General features: G+C 41.7%; 1 protein-coding gene across 7 annotated transcripts in view; it reads right to left on the bottom strand.

Annotated features, from left to right (window-relative positions):
* Positions 1–27,827, bottom strand: part of ttc28 (tetratricopeptide repeat domain 28) — an 886,755-nt gene that overhangs the window by 52,004 nt on the left and 806,924 nt on the right. For all 7 annotated transcript variants that reach the window (XM_059988046.1, XM_059988048.1, XM_059988047.1 and 4 more), the window contains 4 exons: positions 11,940–12,119; positions 9,143–9,863; positions 3,490–3,614; positions 181–412 (listed from right to left, as the gene is read on the bottom strand). In XM_059988046.1, coding sequence (XP_059844029.1) covers positions 181–412; positions 3,490–3,614; positions 9,143–9,863; positions 11,940–12,119 — 1,258 coding nt within the window. The remainder of the gene's footprint in view (positions 1–180; positions 413–3,489; positions 3,615–9,142; positions 9,864–11,939; positions 12,120–27,827) is intronic.

Here is a 27,827-nt window from a genome sequence, read left to right as displayed (position 1 = left end):
TGTACAGAGTCCTTACAGAGAGCGGTGGGAAAAAGCATAAAGGTCACAATAAAAAAAATAAAGAATCCCCCACAAATATCAGTATAAAAGCAATCCTGTGAAACACAATGATAGCACTGCAGCTGAAATGGAAAGAAGAACAATGTTTAAGATGAAATGCCGTTGTGCAATGCTACTTACCTAGAAGTGACTGGAGCGTGGTGCTACACTGCTGAAGCCGATCTCCAGGATCAGAGACTGGAAAGAAGACAGCTGCAGGAAGCCCGCTAGCTGGAGGATCAAGCCGGAATCCTACTGCAGAGAGAAGCGATTGCCAACCTGGCACACCGCCCACTTTGTTCTCCACACTGTGCTGGGAGGTGTACATGGAGTTCCGCTGGCCGTTCTGTATCCGCTGGAGTGACTTCTCCACCTAAGATAAATAAAATTACAATTGATTTTCCATTTTACAAATGAGTCCAGCCTATTACTTATGGCCAGAAATCCAATAATACAAAGACCCTGTTTTAAAATTGTTCTGTGGAATAATATTTTATATTAAGTGGGCCAATTAATGCATCACAGTCCAGATCACATGGTGTTAAAATTTGCACTTTAACATCGCATGGTATAATTCCAATGCAAATTTATATTTTAAATTATTTTAAGTTTGTGCAGTAACTCTACTGCCAACAGAAGCAACTAGACATAAATAGATGAAGCTGAAACTGAAGTGGTCATTAATTTCCTTTGTCTACTCCATGCCAAAATTCAAATAACAGATTTCAGAACCAAGACTGAATTGTTTCCTGTCTGGTTCTGTGGCTCCTGAGGTAGCTAATGAGACGTATATGGAAATCATAGACTTCTCCACTGATGGGACAGACTCTGACTGACTGGTTGGTCAGCTAAGTGTTTGATTGGGCAGGTGGATGGCCAATGGAGCAGGTCAGTGACCGATACAGAAAGTCAGTGGCCGACGGACAAGGTCAATGGTGCAGGTGAGCGTCTGGCTTATCTGCTGTAATCAGGTTTGTTGCTTCAATAGAAACGGAGACTCTACCAACAGTTCACAAGATGAAAAAAATAATTATATGTTGTTTACTTGCAGTATGATAACTGGATATTGTACAAATTATACCCAAGTGCAAACAATAATTTAAAATTATGGTTTCCTTATTTCTTCATTAAACATGATTTCATAACTGTAAGCATTTTCCAACAGCTTCAGGTCTAGGTAGAATATCACCATTTATTACAATCATGCTAACAATAATTAGAATGATTTAACAATCTATCAGCTTCAATTATGCCTCTCTATCTTACTGTAGATCCTTTTAATTTCCTTCTTTTAAATATGACAACAACTTGTACGTGCAATTGAACAATTCCGCATGATTTACAACTGTTTATAGGGCATAGGACACAGAAGAGAGACTTGTTGGAGGTGATGGTTAAAGACAAGGGCAAAATGTGGTGGAGGCCAATATAATAGAGGGTATTCAAGAGGTCCGGGTGGGGGGGGGGGGGTGGAGATAAGTCTCTATCAAAGGAGGTCTAAGACACTCCTTCGCTCTGCTAGCCTGCAGGTCACCCTTGGGCATGGTGCTTAGCCCCCGATTAGGGTCACATGAAGCCGTGGGAGCAGGTGGTGGATGGTCGTATGAGCAGCTGGTGCATATCACAAGTCCTGGTTATGCGGCCATTGATGCCGGGCAGACAATCTCGGAGGAGTGTTGATAATGGCTGGGGTCACCCGTCTTGTAAAGACACTGCCCAGAAGGTGGCAAAGGCAGACCACTTCTATAGAAAAATTTGCCAAGAACAATTGTGCTCAAATACCACGATCACCCACGTCATACGATACAGCACATCGTGGTGATGATGATGATGATTCAAGAAGCTCTAAGATATGCCCATGAATGTGCAGGAAATGGAAGGATAAGGACCTTGTGTAGGCAGTAAGGATCAGCTTTGTTGGGCACTAATTTAATTAGTTTGACACACCATTGGGAGCCGAAGGATCTGTTCCTGCACAGTACTGGTCTATGTTTTACGCCCCTCATCAGCACTACCAGCCACACATTCAAGTAAATTCTTGCTGAGTGCATTAGCAGGACTGGGAACCCTGGAATGAGTTCAAATTTATTGTCATTTAACAAAATACGCTTGTACCCCAAAATGAGATAATGTTTCTCTGGACCAGGGCATAAAGCAGAGTAATATACATAACACACAATAACTTAGGAAAGTAAGAATTAAATCTACAAATGAATAGCGTGTAGATAAACAAAGTCAAATATTACACGTATATTACAAATTATCCGGTGACACTTTGAATGCAATGCTTCGGGGAGTTCAGAAGCTTAATGGTCTGAGGGAAGTTGCTTCAGCAGAAAACTGCATTTTATACTGGAAGCCCAGCACTTGTGCTTAATTTATGTTGGAGTTTATGCCCCCTCTTTGGCAGACATGTTTCATAGGGAATCAGGGAACATTATGGTCAGTGAGTAGTCATGGAAATGGGTTTACAAGCTGTGATTATTTCGTCATAGATTCAGGAACCATTACACACACGTATCCCTTGCTGATCGTCCACAGAAAACACTTTAGAGTTATAGAGCTGTATAAGGTAGAAACAGGTTCGTCCCTACAATTCGAAGCTGACCAGCATGCCTACCCATTAATCCCACTTTGCTGCAGGAATTTCCTATCACTCTATCCCTGCTGATTCAAGTTGTCGTCCAGATACCTCTTAAGTACTTTTGTTCATTTTTTCACCACCTCTGGCAGCTCATTCCAGATACCAACTACGTTTTGTGTGAAAAAGTTACTCCTCAGATCCCCTTCATTTGCTGGAAGAAGCAGAGAGCATTGGCTAATTTCAAATTAATTTTTCAAGGTGACTGAGGAATTAATGCTTATGAGTAGAATAGTTTCCTGCTTTTTTTTTAGCATAATGGTTAGTGCAACACTACAGTGCTAGCAACATGGGGTTCAAATGGCACTGTTACCTGTAAGGAGTTTGTACATTCTCCCCATGACTGTTTGGGTTTCCTCCAGGTGCTCCAGTTTCCTCCCACAATCTAAAAACATACTGGCTGGTAGGTTGATCGGTCATTGTAAATTGTCCTGTGATAAGGCTAGGATTAAATGGGGATATTGCTGGGTGGAGCAGGTTGAAGGACTGGAAGGGCCTATTCCATGCTGTATCTCAATAATTAAATAAGTAAACAAATTGGAAATTGTAAATTAATTTGTGATTAGACTTGGATTAAATTGGGGGATTGCTGGACGCTGTGCTTAAAGGGCGATAAGGTCCTATTCCATGCTGTATCTCATTAAAATTTAAAAAAAAACCGAATAGCTTTTTCTCATGGACAACATTTAAACATCTGCAGCAATACTGTTACTAGGTTTCACAGAAAGCCCTCCTTTCCTACTGCTCCCACCCAACCTCCTCCCCACCACCCTCACACACAGAGCAGTTTGCAGATTAAAACAACACACCAGGTGCAGCAGGACACGCAAGGCGTCTCGGGCGCGATCAGGATGCTGAAGGATTTCAGACAGAGCCTGACCAATGAGAGATGAGGGACTATTCAATTTAACATCATTTCCAATCAGCGTGAATCCTGCAAAAAAAAGGGCAGCTTTTAAACAAACAGAAATAATACTATTAATACACAGCCAAGTAATTTCTGACATTAGTAATTAGGCTACAAGTAAAATAAATGGAAAATCAATGCATACTGTAATTGCATCACACAAGTCAACTCTAAATCAGGAATAACCAATCCCTGAAATACAGATAATTAATAATAACTGTAATTATTGTAATCCAAAAATAAACAACAACAGTAATTTCTGCATGACAGTGACATTTCTAAATGGACATTGATCCCATGAACACTACCTCACTACTTTTTTATTTCTATTTTTGCACTACTTATTTAACGATTTAATATACATATATATAATTACTGTAGTTCACCTTTCCTTTCTCTATTATTCTGTATTTCAACGTACTGCTGCCACAAAAACAACAAATGTCATGACGCCTGCCAGTGATATTAAATCTGATTCTGATTCTATGCTATAGTTCGTCACCACATAAAATAGAAATCTTTGCATCAGTTCTCAGGCTATATGTAAAATGAGTATAATCCTTTCTTCACCAGGAATAGATTCCTTCTTCTTCAGCCCTTTACCTTTTCCTCTTATCACCTCCCAGCTTCTCACTTCATTCCCTCTCCCTCACCCACCTACCTTCCCCCATCACCTGACTTCACTTATCACCTGACAAAAGGTCTCGGCCCGAAACGTCGACGGTGCTTCTTCCTATAGATGCTGCCTGGCCTGCTGCGTTCCACCAGCATTTTGTGTGTGTCACTTATCACCTTCTAGTTTGTACTCCTTCCCCTCCACACCACCTTCTAATTCTGGCTTCTTTCCCATTCCTTTCCAGTCTTGATGAAGGGCCTCAGTGTTGTGTATTTAATATTTCAACAATATTTGAGTAATCCTATATACATTGATTAAACATTCTTGTTCATTTAAATAATTAATTATGGGTTATATGTATAAATATGTTAATTGTACACACCATGTGATACATGTGCACCTTGCTTAAAGTAAAGATTAAGTTTCACCTGTATTTTAGACTCTCATGTCTTCCTTTAAATTAGTTTAATGTTTTGATGTTACACCTACAAGAGGACCACAAATTTGTTGTTGGGTTTGGAGGCTTGCGTGCCTCAATGACTCTGAGAGCTATACAATATTGTTTGGGTCAAGGCTTTATGCTTTGGCTCTTGGTAGGGCCACCTATGCAAACATGTCAAATCGGTCCATCGGTCTTCTTGGTTTGGGAGTTCAGCTCAGGGCTAACAACCCTGAGTGGTAAAACAAAATTGTTATGGAAACAACAATGAAGAATCCTTCTAGATCTGAGTGTGACGGTATTCCTGAGTCTCCACCCAGGTCTTGCATGACTGACAGTAGTGAAAACCAAGATGAAGCTACTGACATAATGAAGGAAGCCCTGAACACTGCCAGAGATGGAGGACTTTCATTGCTACCCTAAACGCCAGAGGCATAACGGGCAGTAAGTAAATTTGAAGTTACAAAACACAACATTCGGCCTGAAAAGTCAACTGTTCATTACTATCCATAGATGCTGCCTGAGATCCCCCAGCATTTTGTGTGTGTTACTCTGGATTTCCAACATCTGCAGGATCTCTTGTGTTTCTGATTTAATCCATGGTTACATTTCATATACAACTTGTCTTGCAATCTCTGTATAAAAATAACCAGAATCCTTCCATATCATGAAGGTGTGGCAATCACGGTTACATGGTAGCACCATCTCACTTCTGACAGAAAATATTACTCAAGCTCGACTTCAGAGACTCAACTACAATCCTAGGATGCCACACTAGTGTGGTGCTGATGGGAGTGTCACTCTGCCAGAGATGCTGCATTTTGGACAATTGCTCAACTACACCATGGCCTACGCTTTGAGATGGACATGAAAGGTTCCATGTGGAAAAGATCAGAGGTACGATCTCCCGGGTCTGAGGCAACTGTTAGCATTCACTCAGCAGCACTGTTCCATCATTATCCAGTTATATTTTTTGTGGGAATTCACCATGCTGAAACTGTTGTGTTTTCTACAACAGTGCTTATTTAATATTTAATTGCCGCTAAAACCAGTTTGTGTTGCCTTGAAGTTGTAAAAGGTGCCATTAAATACACATCATTCTTTCTCTATTTAGAAGCCATGTAGTGCTTAATTACTGAATTATAGATAATGAACGTCTATTGGCCTGAAGTTTTGCTGGCAATTACATTCTTTGCAGGAAGGATGGTGTGGGCTGGGTATGGAGCAATGAGGATATTTTTGAGGTTGGGTGTATGGGAATACTCATTTCCAAACATACCTTGTATTTTTTTGTGCATGTGTCTGCGGTGGTTCAGAAAGAATCGATATCATCATGCATGAGTAGAGATTTAGAGATGTTTGGCTGCTTTGCAAGCTGGATTCTGCCAATTGCAGAGGGATGGCGTGTAATAGCTGAATTCAGGCTGTGATGGGGGAAATCTGTTACGATGTAGATGATAGCTTGGGTACAGTCCCCCAGTATTCCTGGGGCAAGGAAGATGATGAAGTGGGGAAAGTTTTACGATGTAACTGTAAGGAGGAATGTCCCTGCTCTTCCTGCTTCACAAACAGGACTGTAAAGGGAATCACTGCGTCTATTTCTCTCCTTCAATGTTTCCTGAATCCTAGCTATTATTTTAGGAGTTCAAAAATAAAATGACTGTTGTATTGAAGACAAGCCACTTCATATTACATAACCTAAAAATCTACCAGTGTCCTACATACAATTGAACATCCCTTGGCTTGCTTTTGTTAGAACTAGAAGTGGATGGGTTGAAAACAGGTTATTTAATTGTTAATCAGGTCTTTTTAAATCTCTGCTATTCCAAAAACAGCACCTCATTTAATTCAACTTTGAGGGCAACGTAGATTTGGATCACCAAGTTATCCCCGACCAATGGTTGTGACTAAAATAGAAAATTTCAGTACTAGCAATTATTACTGTTTTTGCATGAAAGATAAGCAGGGGTGAAGCTATCTTCAACCTAGTTCTGAAACAATATTCTGATGGAATAGTAGCTTCAATTACGCATTCAGTTAATTTAAAGGAAAAGCAGAAATATCCAACAACTGACTTCCAATTCATGTTATTTTTATTAATATATCTCAGAACTATTCTCTTCTGAGGCAATTCCTGCCTGCCCATTACCTACAACATACACCCAGTAGTCAGTTCCTTAAGGTTGTCTTAGCCGGGGGTGGAGGGGCGATTATGAGGATGAGCTCCCACTATGGCGTCTGACAACCAAGTCCAGCTCCTGGCCTTCATGTGTGCCTTAGTCACTAAGCTCGACAGAACCATTTCTATGGACAGGAGAAGGTGCAAAAGTAAGTTACTGGTGCCAGTTGTTATGGGCAGATGGGGCTCATTAGTTGTGGTTGGCAGCAACAATATTCGGAAGGGGTATGGAGGGTGTTGGTCCCAGTGCTGGTCGATGGGACTGAGCAGTTTAAATGGTTTCAGCAGGGACTAAATGGGCCAACAGGGCTGTTTCTGTGCTGCACTTTTCTAAGACACTATGACTCTTGAACAAACTTCAGTAAAACTTCAGTTTTAGTGCCCATCTGAAAGTTCTGCTGGAGGTTTTCAACCTCTCAAGCCACACTACCTTTGAGCATAAAACTCTCCCAAATGAAATTAGATTGTTAATCTTACGTCTGAAAAATTACAGTTCTTATTTACTCACAAAACAACCCAATTTTACAGTTTCCTCTCCTGAGCTTTAAAGGGCCAACACTCAAACAGCATTCTTCATCTTCACTGAGTCCTGAGATGGTCTACACCTCTAACAAAGGATCATTTTCCTTACTTACTTAGTTCATGGAGTAAGACTCAACTTCCATGCCCCAGAATCACTGGAGGCTGCTGCCACTGATTTTTGACATACCGCAGGGTTTTCCACTCACTGTTACATGAGCAAGATCAGTAAAACTCCACACTCAGGAAGAAGAAAGCTCATCTATTTCTCTGTTAATCTCGAAGGACAGGTACTCACATACATTCCAAGCTTCCCCAAATGTCAATCTTTGACAATGCTCAGATCCTTAGGAACCTTCCTAGTATGGCTTGGTATAACAACTGCTCTGCATGTGACTGTAAGAAATTGTGGAGAGTTGTGGGCACAGCTCAGCACGTCACAGGAAACAATCTCCCCTTTATGGACTCTGTCCACCTGCCTCAGTAGAGTAGCCAGAATAATTAATGTCCCCACCCACCCTGGACATTCTCTCTTCTTCCCTCTTCTATCAGGCATAAGACACAAAAGCCTGAAAACCCTCACCAGGATCAAGGTCAGCTTCTGCGTCACTGTTATCAGACTCTCAAACAGATCTCTTATATGATAAGATAGACTCCTAGCCTCACAGTCTACCTCATCATGATCATGCACTTTATAGTTTACCCACACTTGTTTTTCAGTAGCTTTTTGCACATCATTCTTCATTATTATTGTTTTACCTTGTCTAACTCAAAGAACTGTGTGATGATTTGATCTGTATGAACAGTATGCAAGACAAGCTTTTCACCGTATCTTGGTACATGTGACAATAATACACCAATACCAATAACAACTGCTCACTATACACTGTTTGCTCGTCCCACACTCCATACAAAGAACCACTCTGTCTAAGTTCTCCTGTCACTCATTCTAGTCCTCATTTCTTCATTGGCAACTCATTGTATGGTCGCTGGCTTAAGGCAGGGGATCTCAATCTGGGGTCCACAGACCCCTTGCTTAATGGCGTTGCTCCATGGCATAAAAAAGGTTGGGGAACCTCTGCTGCAAAGGATATAAGTACTGGGCCACGAGCTTAAACAGGAAGAACCTGCAGCATGCCAACAGGGATTGCCACAAAGAAACCAACATTATCGGTGCAGCACTGCACAAGTAATCCCAACAACAACACCATTCCGTCAGTCTCACAACTGATGCTGTCTATCAAACATGCTGGAAATATGAAAGAAAAACAAAATTTGCTGCAAATAATCATAAAGTTATGCAGCATCTGTGGAAAGAGAAACGCAAAGTCAACATTTTAGGTCAATGGCCCACCATCAGTTCTGAACAGTCCTCAACCTGAAATGTTAACTCGATTTATCTTTTCAAAAATACTGCCTGTTTAATAGATTACGACTATTTCTCTTTTCACAGATATGACCTGTTTCACGGATAATGTTTCATAGATACTGTTTGTTTCTCTTTTCACAGATACTGCCTGCTTCACAGACACTGCCTGTTTAATAGATACCGACTGTCTCAGATATGGCCTGTTTCACAGATTCTGTTTGTTTCTCTTTTCACAGATACTGCCCAAGTTGCCGAGCATTTCCAGCATTTTGTCTCTATTTCACAAGTGAAGTTCAGTGTCGTTTTTCCAATGACCACCAGGTGACTCACACCAAGGCAGGGACCACACTCTAAGCCCTGTCTTTTAAGACTCCCCCTACTCCCAGACCCTTTCAATCTTTCATGCTTTGAGGCTTGGTAGATCTGAACAAACCTGCCCAGTTTGAAGGATGCGCAAATTGCTTGCTACTCTGGACAATCTTCATGGCTTCTCCAAGAGCCGCGCTGGATTTCATTCCGTTGAGCAGAGAGGAGTAGAAGGTGTGCACAAACATCTTGGATGCAGCCACGGGCACGGGCCAAAGCGAAACCAAGACACACTGCGCCCCGGCGGCTAGAAAAGCTCGTGTCAGACCAATGATGCCGTCTGCTGTAACTTTATTGTTAGACTCCTGGTAGGAGCCAAGAACGACGAGCTTAACTGGGAGGTGCAAGTCCAATATATCAGCAGCTGTCAATAAAAACTCTTGCAGGGGGGGACTGTCAGTTATGCTCTCCACATCACTCGCATCATCTGGCACCCTCAGCGATTCTGGAATGGTGTAACTGTTTCCCAAGGAACTCTTCCCACTGATGGTGCTTCCCTCATTGTTCGGTGTCAGGACCAGGGCCGCCAGTTTCCAGGAGATGTGGGTGGCGAAATGGATGCACTCGGCCTGACTGAGCACGCTCATCACTCTCTCCTTGGTAGCGGCACTGTTAACCAGGGGCTGGCAGCCAAGCAGCTCAGAAACCATGTAGGCCTCCTCCTCAGCCGAGGGCATTGGTCCCCAGAGCCAGCGGTCCATAACGGCTGACGGGAGTTTGGGATTACCTATCACCGCTGCCATTGAGGTGGAAGAGCTGCAGAGAGAGGTGCTCTTCCGAAGGTGGGACTGTACAACACAAAACACAAACACGAGTGGTTAGTGTAAACATTTCTTGAAGAAGGCGGAGAAGAACAGCAATACTCAAAGATGTGGCAACGGTGCTTCTTCCATTGTGAAAAATTATAAAGAACAACCTCCGTTTACCATTACACTGGAAATCACTAGCAGGTGCATGTTCTCCTTGCTCCCCCAATGTCACATAATCATTAGCAGCCCTGGTTAGATGCCATTCTACATTGGGCCTCCTTTGGGAGCAGAGTAGGAGAGCTTGAGCTGAATCATCGTGACATGTTCCAGCACAGTGTGATTCTCTCAATGGAGGCAAATGATTTACCCTCTCTTCTATATCAGGCACTCTGGCATCCTCCCCAACAGATCCTCAAGAACCCAGACTCCAACCCGCTGATGTTACCTTCACGACACCTCCTCTTTCTTCTGAAATTTCCATTCAGATTTCCTCATCCTCCCTCTTTCTGATCCATTCTACACTTCTGTCTCCGACCTTCCAAACTGCTGGCTCCTGATCCATTCTCTTCCCGCCATCTTTCCAATGGCAGAGTTCCAATATCCTCTCTGCCTCGCTGCCCCACCATCAGCTTTTGACCTCTCCCACCCTGCCGATTGGGCCTGTAGCCACAGTCCACCTGAAACCTGGCTCCAAAAGGAGCAGCAGGGTGCACTTTTTCCACTTTCAAAAAAGTTAGCTAGTGCCAATCTAGCATGCAGTTTAGGATGGGCTGGAACATCTAAGCAATGGTCAGCTGGAACATAGAACGGTACAGTACAGGAAAAAGGCCTTCAGCCCACAATGCTGTCCCAAACCAGCTTAAAAGCAAATTAAAAAAAAACGCCAAAAACTAATCCCTCCTATCTACACCATGTCCATATCACTCCATCCTCCTCACATCCATGCGCCTATCCAAACGTCTCTTAAAAGCCTCTAACATGTTTGCCTCTACCACCATTCCAGTCAGTGCATTCCAGGCATCCACCACTCTCTATGAGAAAAAACTTACCCCTCATATCCCCCTTGAACCTACCCCTTCTCTCCTTCAATGCATGCCCTCTGGTATTAGATATTACTACCTTGGGAAAATGATACTCTCTGTCTACTCTGCCTATGCCTCTCATAAACTTATAAACCTCTGTCAGATCTCTGCCACTCTAGAGAAAACAACCCGATGTTTTTGCCTCATTTTCTTTTCCTTCCTTGGGTATGACCTTTTTTCAGTCAAACTTCTCTCCAATTCACATCTTTTTGGGCATTTTCTGTAGTCAAGAAGGGCTGAACCAACACATTAGTGCAGGCATTATAAACTGTGCAACAGAAATTGAAAGTAAACATCACAACATGATTTTCCACATGAAAACATGTTGTAAACCTGATCATGTTACTAATGAGCTATGAAACTTTGGCAATGTTAATGAAGCAAAACAAAAGGAAATGGTAAAAGTCATACTGACAGGCAAAGAAGAGATAGGGTCAAGTTAAAAAGAGGCAGAAATAAGAGTCAATGGCCAATCCTATTGGATCCAAACTCAAGGCAGATCTGGAAGATAAGAAATAGATATTCCTGAGAGAATAAAATCCAAATGGCTGGACCAAGGATTGATGTAGATATCTGAGGATGATGAATCTGGCCAGGTTAAAGGGGAACTCTTATCTTAGTGGGAATAGATCAAACTCAGTGCCGGGGAAGAGAAGTGCAAGCAGTGTCATTATGGACATGATGTAGCAATACAAATTGGATCCTATTGACAGGGATGTGGGCAAGTAGATAACTTGGCATGAAGATGGGAAGAGATAAAGGAAACTATTTAGGGTCATTATGAGGATTCAAGGAGGTGGTGCAGGAGAGAATATCTTTCACAGTAACAAAGTTCCCGCGCTCTCTTTAAGCTGAAGATGAATACAAGCCTGACAGAATTGCATGAAAACAGAAACTTTTAGATAAGGCGGTAGACAAGAATCCTATGGCATGAAGCCTGTATGTAAGTAGCTGGTTTGGAGCACATCTCATTACCCAATGCTTACACAATGTGTTTTATCAAATGAAGGAGAAAGTTTTGATGAATTCCTACCCTGGGGCTTGCTTGCAGGGCCCGGATTGAGGGAACAGCGATGATACTGAAGCGTTCATAGAGGTACTCATTAGAGGAGCTTCCTTTCAGCAGAGCGAAGGGAATGAGGTACAGCTCCCCTTCCAGGACTAACACAAGCTGACGGTGTCGGCCAACAGGTCCATTGGAGTGCATTAATCCCTAAAGAATCAATTTAGAAATATTGTTATTTATATAAAATAACAATGATCCTTATTTTTCACCCCAGCACCAGTGGTGAAATTAAACATTCACAATATCTCCCAGTTGTATTAATCAAAGTGGGCAGACACTTTTTCTTCCTTATCTACTGTACCTGCGGCTCCTTATAAGTAGAAGAACAATGAACTGGGAAAACTCACTGCATCATTGCCATCCCTTGCTCAAATGAACAATTAAAATCCAAAATCACCATTATGAATGAGTTGCTTAGGCTCGGTGCCATAGAATTTTTATAGTTACTGTGTTACCCACTGGATTTCAAGTAATAATATAAAACTCAAATCCTTTTGTTATGGAGCAGCATATACCACAATACAAACAATACAATCATGTGCAGAAGTAAAGAGAATGAGCAATTTCAAGTTGCTGGGTGTGAAGATCTATCCTGGGCAGCTACAAAGAAGGCATAACAGAAGTTATATTTCAATAGGAGTTTGAGGTGATTTGGTATGTCACCAATGGCACTCGCAAATTTCTACAGACGTACCATAGACAGCAGCCTAACTGGCCGTATTGCTGTCTGGTATGGGGGGGGGGGGCCCTACTGCACAGGATCGAAATTAACTGCAGAGAGACGTGAACTGCAGTCAGCTCCATTGTAGACACTAGCCTTCGTAATATCCAGGACACCTTCAAGGGATGATGCCTCAAAAAGGTGGTATCCATCATTAAGGACTCCTATCCCATGCTTTGTTCTCCTTGCAAACATCAAGAAAGAGATACAGGAGCCTGAAGGCACACACTCAATGATTCAGGAACAGCTTCTTCCCCTGTACCATCTTATTTCTGAATAGACACATGAACACTACCTCACTACTTTATTTTATTTTTATTTTTGTACTATTTATTTAATTTAATCATTCAATATACATACCATAATTCACATTTTTTCTCTATTATTATGTATTGCATTGTACTGCTGCTAAGTTTGGAAATTTTACATTTGCCGGTGATATTAAACCTGATTCTGATTCTGACAAAGAAGAATGGTGAAGTCTAAAGCCCAGAATCCAGGTATGCCTTCACTAACACTGGGTTGAAGAGTTTCACAGTTAGTTCCCAGTATGCACAGATTCGCAGCATCTGTAGCTTTTTGTTTCAGCTCTACACATCAAATTATCCTCCTCACTGTCTTGATGCCAAGGCACTCAAATAATTAAAGGATAACAGGAATGATGAGTACTTCAACAATTCTGAACACAATCCACAACAGAAGGTTCTGAATTTTTCTAAGCTTCATTTGTCTGGTTAGCCGGTCATTCTACAACCATAAATTTAAGCTAATTGTAACAGTTTGACATATTTACAGCCACAGTTATTACGTGAAGCCATTATAGTGTATCAACACCTTGAGAGAATACTAGAACATTTAAAAAAGTGTGGCAGATTTGTTTTTGCTTATAATATTTTTTATGGCGTGCAATAACCTTGCATTTATTTTCTGTTGTTAATTTATCATAATAATTTCGATGATACAGGGACGGCATTATAACCATAATAAAACCGTAAATAGTTGTTTTGTTTTCTCCAGTAATCACCACCCCCCACCCTACCACCAAGGAGGATTTTGAATACCCCCACACATCACACTGGTGTGCTCATTACAGGCTGTGACACAGGGTCCACAGCCTTGACAAATACGTGCCCTGGGAGCCCAGCTCCTTGTACGACTCTTCTCCGTTTTGACATATTGTTTACAAGTACCAGCAATTATTCTGGAGGGCATCTCCTTGCAAACTGCCCACAGATGCCAGACTCGTGCGCTGCGCTGCTGAATAAACCATTGTGGGCAGTCTCCAGTCCGTTTGCAGGCGTGGAGGTGACAAGAAGCAGCACCTTACTGCAGGGCATACCGTCTCCCAGAAAGCAGCGAGCATAATTTCAGCCTACTCTCCCTGCCAGCATCAAGAGTCATCAACAACAGAACAGTGTTTAATCCCTAAAACACACTGACATGTGCCTGGTAGATTTCCATGTGCTTTAGATGTCCCCAGAGTTCCACATTTTCAGTGATACTTTAATGCTTATAACCCATAAATAAAATGATACAGGCAATTTCTATTTATATGCTGCTTCACGACACGTGACTTCATCACACTGAGAAACACTCTGATGCCCTCAATAACCATTACAGACTTAAATAAACAACATTATCATCTTTCCCACAGCTATTATGCACTTAACTATCCAGAGATATTGAGGGCACAGCAGCTGGTTTAGGACCTCAAACTTTTTTCTTTTTTTGACAAGTAATAGCTGAAAATGGACATTAGATTGATAGCATAGGTACACAGAGCTCCGATTTGGTTTGCAGGCTGATATCAACCTGCAGCTCCTCCATGACCAGTAAGAGGCTTCTAAGCATGGTAATCAGACCACGTGGTTAACTTTTCTGTTGTACTTCTTTTTAAAACTGTTTGCCATATAATTGCTGGACTCGCAAACATTTGCAAAGATGTACCTGTGCAGGTAAAAATGATGCTGACTGGAAACCACAGGGTGAGGGAATGTTTGTGAAGGAATGATAATGCTGCTGCCTACGCTGGACAACAAAAGTGTTGCTTCCTCGGAAATCTTTTTTTGTTTAAGATAGACCGCTTGAAGCTGAACACAAATACAATTTCAGACTACTTGTATCACTTAGGAATTGAACGAAACAAGAAATTAACTTTCATTTAATATATTGTGTTTGATTGCAAAACAGTACTGACGCTTTGCAATAGTTCAACTGAGCTAAAAATGTTTTGTTGATGATTTTCATTGGTATTCAGTGTCTGAGGCTTCTCACTTAAGTGTCCAAAAATGAACAGGCAGCATTGATGCATCCCATTTGCCCTGATGCCGTTTCTCCATGACCACAATGTCCTGGTGAATCTTTTCACCATGCTGGTCACTGACAGCACCAAAATTAGCAGGGAATGCAGAAAATGAACTTGAGTGATATGCCGCTCTTCGTGGTTTTGCATGCTTGAAGTATGTAGTTTGGTGCTCTGTAAGTGCCAAGAAAATTTTCAACATCCTTGAATGCCTTCCATGCGATTTTCTCCGGTCCCACTATAAGTTTATTTTATTTGAGATACAGCGCAGAGTTGAACCTCCTGGTCCTTCGAGCCATGGCATGCAGAAACCTCCTGATTTAATCACGGGACAATTTGCAATGACCAATTAACCTTTCAACTGGTACAACTTTGGACTGTGGGAGGAAACCAGAGCATCGGGAGGAAGCCCAGGTGGTCACAGGGAGGACGTACAGACTCCTTATAGGCAGCGGAGGGAATTGTTCCCGGGCCACAATTTTAAAAATGATGTACAACATAAAAGTTTAAACACATGGTCTGATTACCATGCCTTGGAAGCCTCTTACTGGTCACCAAGGAGCTGCAAGTTGATTATCAGTCTCCAGATCCAGTTCTGCTGAAGGGCACAGCAAGTTACTCTGATAGGGAGCCAGCATAGATACGTTGGTGCAGAAGGTGTCCTACCACAATCTGTCTATGATTCCATAATAATTAAGAAGCCCCCTTACTCCTGGTCTGCATTCACAGCCTCCTTCTACAGAAGGACTTCTGCTTTTAGAAGAGATGTTACCTGCGTTGGAGGGTCTGGGTTAATGGAAGAGATTGGCCACGCTGGATTTTTATTCCCTGGAGTGCATGAGAATGAGGGGTGACCTCAAGGAAGTATATAAGATCATGGAGGGTATAGATAAGGTGGACAGACATAGTATTTTCATTAGGGTCAGGGAATCCAAAACTAGAGGGCACAGATACAAGAGGAGAGGAATTTAAAAGAAGTAACTTCTTTACAGAGAGTGTAGTGAGAACCTGGAATGACCTGCCCGAGAATGTGATCAAGATGATTACAAATGCAACATTTAAGAAGCATTTAGGTAGATACATGGAGGGGAAGGGCTAGGAGAGTTATAGGCCAAACACGGACAACAAAAACCAGCGGGGAGGATGCTGTGGTTGGCATGGATCGTCTGGGCCGAATGGCCTGTTTCTGCGCTGTATTCTGATCATGGTACCAAATGCATGGCAACGTTACCAGGCACTCCTTTTTAATGCTTGAGCTGGCCCGGAGATTGCAGCCTTGCCCCAGGAAAATATTGGTTTCCCTAATGAAATCACAATTCAGGACTGCTGGTGGGCTTCGCTCTGAAAGGTCAGGCATAATCCAAACAGAGGTAGCACTGAACTGGAGGAGAGCCATGTTTTAGATGGAATAAAAGCATGAGGTTCTATCTTGCTGCAAGGTGAATATCAGAGACATTAAGAAAAGCACTTGAGTTTCTATTGGTGCTCTGATCCAAGCTTGGTCCTTGAAGCTAGTTCAAAGGCCAAAGTAAATGTAATATCAAAGGAGATATACGTCGCCATAGACAACCCAGAGATTCATTTTCTTGCAGGTATACTCAGTAAATCTAAGAACCATAATATAATCAATGAGAGACAGCACCCGACAGGCTGGACAAAAAAAATACAATGTGCAAAAGACAACAAACAGTGCAAATACAAAAGAGAAAATTAATAACAATAGTAATAAATAAATAATAAATATCGAGGACAAGAAATGAAGAGCGATACACACAATGTGCTGGAGGAGCTCAGCAGATCAGTCAGCATCTATGGATGGGCATAAACAGTTGATGTTTCAGGCCATGACCCTTCATCAGGACACTGTGTTTCAGATGAAACAAATACCCCAGAACCATTCAAAGAATTACCGGGGAGCCTCCAAGTTGATGGCACAAATATCAATCATCCCTTCTAGTAAAATTAATATTTTCCCTACCTCTCCCTTCTTCTTCTATTCCCCATTCTGGCCTCTTACCTCTTCTCACCTGCCTATCACCTCTCCCCTCCTCGTTCCTTTTCTCCTAAAGTCTACCCTCCTCTCCTATCAGATTCCTTTCTCTCCAGCCCGTTACCTTTCCTACCCATCTGACTTCAGATATCACCTCCTAGCTATCTTCCTTCCCCTCCAACCTTTTTATTCTGATATCTTCCCCCTTACTTTCCAGTCCTGAAGAACGATCTCAGCAGGAAACGTCGACTGTTCATTCATTTCCATAGATGCTGCCTAACCTGCTGAGTTCCTCCAGCATTGTGTGTGTGTGTTGCTCTGGATTTCCACCATCTGCACACTTTCTTGTGTTTATAATTATGGTAACTTTGTGAAAGGGAACTCCTTCAGAACCACAGTGAAAAATTGGCTCCAGATATCAATAATGGATTCAGTACAGCTTACTCCATGTCTGTGGAACTATTTATAATTAATGCTCTTCATTCATGGATATACTAATACATTTTTAAAACTTAGTGGTATACCTACCTACCAACACTTGGAATCTTCAACAAATATTTCAAACAGACATATTTTACAAAGTACTTACATCCTGATCGTGATTGTCTTCAGAATCCCAATTCCTTTCTTTGGGCAACATAGATGTGTAGTGGAGAGTATACTGACTGGCTGCATCACAGCCTTTTATGGAAACACAAATGCCCTTGAATGGAAAATCCAACAGAGAGTAATGGATACAGCCCAGTCTATCATGGGTAAAGCCCTCCCAATTATTGAGCATGAAATGCTGATACAGGAAAACATCATCAACTATCAGGGACCCCCACCACTCAGGACACGCTGTCTTCTCACTGCTGCCATCAGAAAGAAGGAGCAGGAGCCACAAGACTCACAACTCCTGGTCCATGAACTGTTATGACCCCTCAACCATCAGGGTCCTGAACCAAAGGGAATAACTACACTCAACTTCACTTGCCCCATCAGTGAAAAGTTCTTACAATCAATGGATTCACTTTCAAGGACTCTACATGTTCTAGATATTTATTGCTTATTATTATTATTTCTTCCTTTGTATTTGGACAGTTAGTTGTCTTCTGCACTCTGGCTGAACGCCCTAGTTGGATAGACTTTTATTGATTCTGTTCTGGCTATAATTCTATAAATTTATTGAGTATGCCCAAAAGAAAATTAATCTCAGGGTTTTATATGGTGACATAAATATACTTTGAAAATAAATTTACTTTGAACTTTGAATCTAGCATTTTGTGCTGCTATCCAGCCATGTTCCAAGTAGCATGGCTTGAGTCATAGAATAGTACACACAGAAACAGGCTCTTTGATACAACTGGTTCATGGCATACCACTACATCCTCCCTACTGGTCTAAACTGCCTGCATTCGGCCAATAATCCTCCAAACCTTCCCCTCTATGTTCTCCAAGATGACAGGAAAGGCTGGGTATTACAACAGAAGTGAGTGGTTCTGTCACTGAATGTGGCAGTAGTGGTCATTAGGTATTTATAGCGGATGACGAGCGATTGACAGAAGCACGGAGTATTCCCCTGCTGGCTAATGTCTCGGGCTCTGGAGTAACGAGAACAGAAGCAAGTGTATGGGAGCTGTCCTTCCAGTGCGGCTATAACTCTTCTATCTAATCAACATAAAATGCAACAGGTTTAACAAGCCACTTAGGTAAGCACAAGGCACTGATGAGAAGGCTGGAATGAGCCTGGTGAAAACCACACAACTTATTTCAGCTGATTTGAGGAAGAAGCAGCTGCATAATTCATCAGAAAGTCATCTAAGCAAGCTTAATGCATCTTTAAACACCCCCACCCCCCACAGCCCTAACTTCTGCTTTCCACAGGGATCACTCCCTCCATAATCCCTTGTGCATTCGTCCCTCCCCACTTATCTCCCTCCTGGCACTTATCCCTGCAAGTGGCCTAAGTGCTACCCCTGCCCTTTCGCCTCTTCCCTCACTTCCAGTCAGGGCCCTTCCAAGTGAAGCAACACTTTCCCTGCGAATCTGTTGGGGTCATCTTTTGCATCTCGTGCTCCCCATTCGGCCTCCTCTACATTAGTGAGACACGTTATAAATTGGGGGAATGCTTTGTCAAGTACCTCCGCTAAAAGCAGAACCTCCTGATGACCCCTCCCCCACAATTTTATCCTGGCATCTTCCGCCTTCCTTTCCAGTCCTGAGGAAGGGTCTCAGCCCGAAAGGCGACATCCATTTCCGTGGATGCTGCCTGACTTGCTGAGTTCCTCCAGAATTTTGGATATCTAAGCAAGCCTTAATGACACAAAAGGAATGCAACCACTCCGATCAAACTTTCCACTTCCCACTGCTATTTCAAGTAGTCAGCTGCCCAAGTTGATGGACTTTCTCACATGTTCAAAACTCTATAATTATCCAGTTATTTGACCTTGCAATTAGTTGAATTCAAGCACATGGTAAAATGTTCTGATGTTATCAAGCCACAAAATCATTTAAACTCATTTCAGTAATTAGGGGGAAAATTCCTTCTCACCATCCCATGCCCCTAAAGACAGACAGCTGGTGATCAATTGTCTTCATTTTTCTTCATTTTAATCAGTTCTTGATATGCCTGGTGTCCTTGTTCGGCATTTGTCCTCATTTAAATATTCCTGCAGATGTCTCAATCATCAGTAAATTAGGAGACAGGCAAGACACTTGCCGGTCCTCTTAATATCAGCGACAGGCATCTTCCTATTTTTAATACAACCCGACTCATTTGCATTGGAAGTAAGCCACGTCCTGTATTCAAACAACTCAATCTGTTTGTATTAATTATAAAGGCAAATTTAAAACCAATATGCTCGACTGAGTCAAATTAGTGCATCATTTTGTTAATCGCTCTCATATAAGATGCAGCTTTTCTTGTCTCCTCAAGGAAGAGTAATTTAACTTGCAAATTTTCTCACTTGAAAATAAAAGTTAATTCTATCATGGCCTCTCATGCATGATATTGCTCAAGCTTGGTTGCATTTCTTCAGGTGACGCCTGGGACTCATCTGTTTTCATTTACTAATAGCACAAGCTAGAAATGACACCTTTGAGATTAAGGGGCCACAAAGCACACAAATGTATCACTCAATAATTATATACAGTATATTCCTTATTGAGCTTTATAAAGAAGTTATTATTATCCATAAACTAAAATACAGTTGTAAAATAGACATGAATTTCACTAACAAGGAGTTACAATTTAATATTTTGTTATGGGTATTGAATATTTTTCAGGACCAATAACCCACTGAAGTGTATATCACTTAGAAATTTATTTCACATATGTGTCTTTGTTGTCGCATGAACTAAGTCACCAGAGGAAGTGCTGGTAGATATGAAACAGTCTCTTTATTTGACAAAATGAGACGTAGCAGGCATCATGTTGAGATCCCTTTTTGGAGTAGTAGGCCTGCTCGACCCAACACTGTATGACATTTTACATGCTAAAGATCAAAGGACAATTCCATATTTATAATGCATCCTCAATGCTACACTCAGTTTTCACACCTCCCTCTTCGCATCCACACCTCAGGCACCCAAATGAATGTTAATCAGCATCGTCTGGTCTTCCCATTAACTATGATTCATCCCTTTTTGGAACTCATTGTTCAGTGCTGCAATTTACATTTAGTCTACAATCTATATTCATATTTGAAGACTTGTAGCTGAAGTTAGTTGCTGAAGTTATTTGCTATCTGTGCTAACTCCCAAAAATGCCGTAACAGTCTTAACCCTCCCATTCCTTAATTATTCCTCCATAAATTACTTGTCAAATCCATTCAGATGAGCATACATGCATTTAAAAGTTCCTTTTTGAACAAAAGAGCTAACATTAAGCACTTTATAAACAGAGCTATCTACTTGCGTAAGTATCATTACTGTGATGTAGTCCATCATCTGATGGCTCATAGACTCTGGGTCTACCATCTGGGAGTCTGCTTCTGCCTTTAAACTGGTTCCAGGCAGTGAGGATGCATACCAACAAGCTCACGAGCTAGTTACTGTCAGCCTCATGAGTAACACCAATCTGAGAATAAAATATTGCTGAGAATTGTTAGAAGGAAATATTACACTCCAGGGTTTACTGAAGCAGAGTGTGTGTGGTTTATACCATTATCTGAACCCATCACATCACAGCTGTGTAAACATTTCTAACCCCGTTCGTCTGTATTTTCCCAATTATTTTATCCCTTCCTTTCCTGCCTGAAATTCTGCCTGTGCAGTAAAATCACATTCACACTCGAGCAAATCTGTTTCCAGATCTCAATGATTCTGCATTACACCTCCAAGTGTGGGGACATTTTTGGAGTGATATCTTCTCATACCTAGTGAGGAAGGTACTCATTTCCAGAACACTGTCCCTAAGATAGCCCAGCTGAGACTGAAAGTTTGCCACGGTTAACCAGATATGTGCTGATACATGCAACTCACCTCCAAGAGGACCAGAACCTTGTCGTAGGGTTTGGAGGCTTGCATGCCTCAATGTCCGAGAGAGCAATGTTGGCTGGAGTCAGGGCCATGTGCCTTGACTCTTGGCAGGGTGACCAATGCCAAACAGGTCAAAGGGTAGAGGCCACTAAGAGTGGCCCACTAGTCTTCCAGTTTTACCTGACTGGTTAAACAAAATTGTTACAGAAACAGCAATAAAGAATCCTTCTACATCTGAGTTCAAAAGCATTCCTGGGTCTCCAACTGGGAGCTGCGTGAGTGACAGTTGTGGCAACCACGAGGAAGTCACTGGCACGTTGAAGGAAGCCCTGAACATGGTCAAGACCAAAACTGGTTTTGATGGCCAAGGACAGACAGAGATGGAGGGCCTCTATTGCTGTCCAAAACGCCAATGACGTAAGATAGATGTAAGTCAGCAAAGAAGAATGAAAATGCTTTGTAGGTAAGGGTGGATGAACTGCCTCACAATTTTATGATGTTAAAATTTATTCTTCCAATTCCAAGGCACTATAAAATATATCACCCAACCACTACCTGCTTTTACAATATGTAATTTATGATTGACATATTAGGTCCTTCTTTGAATTTTAAAGCCAGAGTTCACTTTTTCCATTTCCATTGTTAAATGCCATAGTCATCATTCAGGAATTTTCGGAGGTGTCAGGTCAAATGATAAAGGTTTTTATTTGTTATGGTGTCATAGCAGATCAGTTAGCTTGCAAACAGGCTCTGCTATGAATATTTCACTCTCTGCCATCAGGTTAAACCATTCCATTACATGATGCAACAGGTTAAATTTTCATCCTCACCCTCCTGCGCTGTAATGAAGCAGCATTCAAATGATGATTCAAGCCAAATCAAAATTACATTCATATTACGATAACTGGAACCATTAAATTTGTGTTAAAATATAACAAAAGGATGAAATACATATCGCAAAATATCAAATTGTATCCAAAGAATTATGTATTTTTTTTAACCTTTGAAGAAAGACTTCTTACTTAAGGCTGTGGACTTATGCAACAGTCTATGCTCAATATGTTAGCTGCAGAGAGACCCCTTGTATGCATAGATTCACCATGTACCATCCTTCAGGATGCACTGTAAACCCGTATGTGTCCAACCAACAGAAAGACAGCTTTTTAGTCTCATGACACATCCTGGTTGACTATCAGAATGGGTAAAGAAAAGGAACACACACCAGTTCTCAGAGAGGGATCAGAAGTGGAAAGAGTAAGTAATTTCAAGTGTTAACATCTCTGAGGACCTAACCTGGACCCAACATATTGATGCAACTACAAAGAAGGCACAACAGTGGCTATATTTCATTCAGAGTTTGAGGAGATTGGTATGTCACCAAAAACACTCAAAAATTTCTACAGCTGTACTGTGGAGGGCATTTTAACTGGCCAGACCACCATCTGGTATGGTGGGGGGTGTGGTTTACAGCACAGGATGGAAATAAGCTGCAGAGAGTTGTAAACTCAGTGAGCCCCATCATAGGCACTAGCCATTGTAGGATCCAGGACATCTTCAAGGAGTGATGCCTGAAGAAGGTGACATCCATCATTAAGGACCCCATCACCCAGGTCACGCCATGTTCTCATTGCTACCATCAGGAAGGAGGTACAGAAGCCTGAAGGCACACACTTAATGACTTAACGATTCAGGAACAGCTTCTTCCCCTTTGCCATCCAAATTCTGAATGGACATTGAACCCAGGAACACTACCTCACTACTTTTTTTTTTGCATTGTACTGCAAAGTCAACAAATTTCATGACATAAGCCAGTGATATTAAACCTGATTCTGATTCTGTCTGCTTACCAGTCTCACTATACAGTGTATCTGGTTGACTATCGTAATTATAAAAAGAAAAGTTAGAGTACATATTTTCAAAAGCTTCCTTCAAACAAAGTATGTGTTGAGAGTTTCCTTTCATGAATGCTGTCACAAAAGAAAGATGTTATTTAAAGGAAATCTTATCATTGATGAGAAGAACGATGCACAAAACTTCTCTCATTTCTAAATCCCAAAATAATATAATTTTTTCATCAGTGAAGGCAAGTTCTCCTTTTCTGTAATTCGCTCCATTATTTGAACATTTTACAGTGATTGCTAATAAAAGACATTAATTCCCTCTATCATAGAATCATTAGCACAGCATCACGCAGCCTCTTTGAAAGAGCTATCCAATTAGTCTCACGCCCCTGTTATATCTTTGGAGCTGGCAATGGTTTCCTTTTCAAGTTTTTATCAGGGGTCCATTATTAAATTTGCTTTCAACACTGTTTCTGTCACTGAAATCCAGATCATCATAACCTATTTCTTCAAAAGAGTTCTCATCTTTCCAGTGGGGTGGGAGGCCTATACCTGAGCTCTCAACTTATCGTTTACTCCACCACTGGAAAGAGTTGCTGTTTATTTACTCCTCCCTAATTTGGAATAACTCTTAAAATTACACCTTAACCTTCTTTGCTCAAAGGCAAGGGTTCCCAACCGTTTTATGCCATGGACCAGTACAATTAAGCAAAGGGTCTGTGGTCCCCAGGTTGGGAACCTCTGGCTGAAAGAGAATAATCCTGTCTTCCGTGGACACTTCACATTGCTAAATTTCCCAATGTCATTCTACTGAATTTCTTTGCTTCCTCTACAAGGTATTAAACATAGAAACATAGAAAACCTACAGCACAATACAGGCCCTTCGGCCCACAAAGCTGTGCTGAACATGTCCTTACTTTAGAAATTACCTAGGGTTATTCATAGTCTTCTATTTTTCTGAGCTCCATGTAACTGTCCAGGAGTACCTAAAAGACCCTATTGTGTTAGCTTCCACCACCATCGTCAGCAGCTCATTCCATGTACTCGCCACTCTCTGCGTAAAAAATTAGCACTGACACCTCCTCTGTATCTACTTCCAAGCACCCTAAAACTGTGCCCTCGCGATCATCTTATACACCTCTATCAGGTCACCTCTCATCCTCCATCGCTCCAAGGAAAAAAGGTCGACTTCACTCAACCTGTGGCATGCTCCCCAATCCAGGCAACATCCTCGTTAATCTCCTCTGCACCCTTTCTATGATTTCCACATCCTTCCTGTAGTGATGACGGTCAATGCACCGCATGCTTTCACAGTGTCAACCTGCACAGCAGCTTTGAGTGTTCTATGGACTCGGACCCCAAGATCCCTCTGATCCTCCACACTGCCCAGAGTCTTACCATTAATACTATATTCTGCCATCATATTTGACCTATCAAAATGAACCACCTCACATTTATTTGGGTTGAACTCCATCTGCCACTTCTCAGCCCAGTTTTGCATCCTATCAATGTCCCGCTGTAACCTCTGACAGCCCTCCACACTATCCACAATACCCCCAACCTTTGTGTCAGCAGCAAATTTACTAACCCATCCCTCCACTTCTTCCTCCAGATCATTTATAAAAATCACGAAGAGTAGGGGTCCCAGAACAGATCTCCGAGGCACACTACTACAGAACATGACTCGTCTACAGTCACTCTTTGCCTTCTGTGTACAAGCCAGTTCTAGATCCACAAAGCAATGCCCCCTTGTATCCCATGCCTCCTTACTTTCTCAATAAGCCTTGCATAGGGTATCTTACCAAATGCCTTGCTGAAATCCATATACACTACATCTACTGCTCTACCTTCATCAATGTGTTTAGTCACATCCTCAAAAAATTCAATCAGGCTAGTAAAACACAACCTGCCTTTCACAAAGCCATGCTGACTGTTCCTAATCATATTATGCCTCTCCAAATGTTCACAAATCCTGCCTCACAGGATCTTCTCCATCAACTTACCAACCACTGAAGAAAGACTCACTGGTCTATAATTTCCTGAGCTATCTCTACTCCCTTTCTTGAATAAAGGAACAACATCCGCAACCCTCCAGTCCTCCAGAACCTCTCCCGTCCCCATTGATGATGCAAAGATCATTGCCAGATGCTCAGCAATCTCCTCCCTCACATCCCACAGTAGCCTGGGATACATCTCGTCTGGTCTCGGTGACTTATCCAACTCGATGCTTTCCGAAAGCTCCAGCACGTCCTCTTTCGTAATATCTACATGTTCAAGCATTTCAGTCCGCTGTAAGTCATCCTTACAACCACCAAGATCCTTTTCCCTAGTGAATACTAAAGCAAAGTACTCATTAAGTACCTCTACTATCTCCTATGGCTCCATACATGCTTTTCCACTGTCAAACTTGATTGGTCCTATTCTCTCATGTCTAATCCTCTTGCTCTTCACATATCTGTAGAATGCCTTGGGGTTTTCCTTAATCCTGTCTGCCAAGGCCTTCTCATGGCCCCTTCTGACTCTCCTGATTTTTAAGCTCCTTCTTGCCAGGCTTATAATATTCTAGATCTCTATCATTACCTGGTTTTTTGAACCTTTCATAAGCTCTTCTTTTCTTTTTGACTAGATTTACAACAGCCTTTGTACACCAGGTCTTGGCATACTACAACACAATGCCTCAAAACACATGGATTACTCCTGTGATGGGCCCAATGGTAGTCTATGATGGTTGAGCATAATATCCTGGCTATTGTATGTTGTGTTTACCACAATTTCTCTACTGTTTTGTCCCAACATTAACCCAAGGCCATGAAGGAAGCCAGGAGTTGCAGCATATACTCCTTGCATACTTCACTAAAGTTAACTTCAGAATGCCTATGTAATGGAGGGCATTTTTAAATACACTCTGTAGTATTACACGTTTACATGCACACACACACGGAGAAACATTGCCTTGTTTTGTCATTGCGCTGAGTGTGTGCACTTCAATATCTTCCCTAGTATATTCTCATAATGGGGCTTAAAGAGTTGGCTTTTTGGTACCTTTCGTGCTATATACTTCGGAGTAACCCATTTCTTTAATACTGGGCATATGGAAATGTGTATACAGGTGTCCCCAGCTTTACAAATGTTCACTTTACGCCACTTCGCTTTTACAAAAGACCTACATTAGTAAACTGTTTTCACATTACAAAGAGGATTTTTGCTTTTATGAAAATTTTTTCCATATAAATTAATGGTTCTTTGCTTTACGCCATTTCGGCTTAAGAAAGGTTTCATAGGAATGCTATACCTTTGTAAAGGGGGGAGGGGGGCGGGGACACCTGTATATTGTTTGTGTACTGTATTGAGGGTAGATACTTCTGCTTATTTTGTAATATGATTGTATCTAATTTGTGGGGTGCATCATATTCTAATTCTTGTGTAACCTTAAGTTAACTTTGTTGGTAATTAAAGACAGTATGCATTGGTGTCTTAAAAATAGGGGTGGCTCGCTATCGTAGGGAGAGAGAGAGAGAGATTGAGCAGTCGGGAGTTTACCGTGGACAATGGAGCTATTTGTTGTATTTTCTGGTAGATATCTTTTTGTAAATATTGATATTTTTTTCACTAATTTTTGTAAGCTTGATTTTTTTGACGCACCAGATAAACACCCTTGCACAAAAGTGCTTAGTGACTCCGGCCATCTTTTCTTTGGTCATAACCCACACACCGTAGCAGCCTGTTAAATGTTGTTGGCAAGTTTTGCCCAAACAGCCAGCCTGAATGGCTAATATAAAATTAGAAGGGCAAATTGCAGAAGCAGGTCAACAGGGAGCGAATCACATTGGTAGGAGGTAGAGGGAATAAGGGGGTTGGTGAAAAGTGAGAAGTGATGAGGATTCAAAGGCTACAGGGATGGGGGAAGCCAAAGATCACAGTGGCAGGACAACTGGAAACACATGAGCTGCAGAAACTCAAAGATAACAGGGCAATGGAAATTGGAGACATACAGAGTAGAAGGACACTTGGAGATCATGAGACCTGAACTATCAGAGTTCACAGGAAGTGGGGACAGCAATCCAAAAAGGAAAATAGCTGGAGGCCAAGGGGCTGGGATGTTCAGAAACTCTAAAAGGGTCATTGTTCACCAGGGGAAGTGTAGTCAGGGATGATGAGGAGGGAATCATAGATCTCTGAAGAGATATTTGCTGAGCTGGGCACAGGAGGAGTGCTGTGAATAGACTGTACTTGAGGATCTAGCCCTCCTCATTCTCCCTTTCTCATTCCCACTCCCTAGGAAGCCTATCTCTCCACAGGAAATGAGAATTGCAGGCAGATTAAAATCAACACCAAGAATTGAAAACTTCTTAATGTCACCTTTTTCTCATCCTTGAGGGTTAAAGTTAGTCCCATTTTTCTATTTGCTAAATACAGATTTTAAAGCCTTTTTTTTCTAACTTAACTCATCTGTCCAATCTCTGTCTCAACATGCCTTATAAAATTATGCTATCTAAATTATATTCTCTCTCCTCATTCTTCTTTCCAAAAGTGAAGTTGC

The sequence above is a fragment of the Hypanus sabinus genome, chromosome 13, assembly GCF_030144855.1.
Source record: "Hypanus sabinus isolate sHypSab1 chromosome 13, sHypSab1.hap1, whole genome shotgun sequence".
NCBI classification, from domain to species: Eukaryota; Metazoa; Chordata; class Chondrichthyes; order Myliobatiformes; family Dasyatidae; genus Hypanus; species Hypanus sabinus.
The sequence above is the reverse complement of the archived record's forward strand: the minus strand, read 5'-3'. Positions and strand labels throughout refer to the sequence as shown.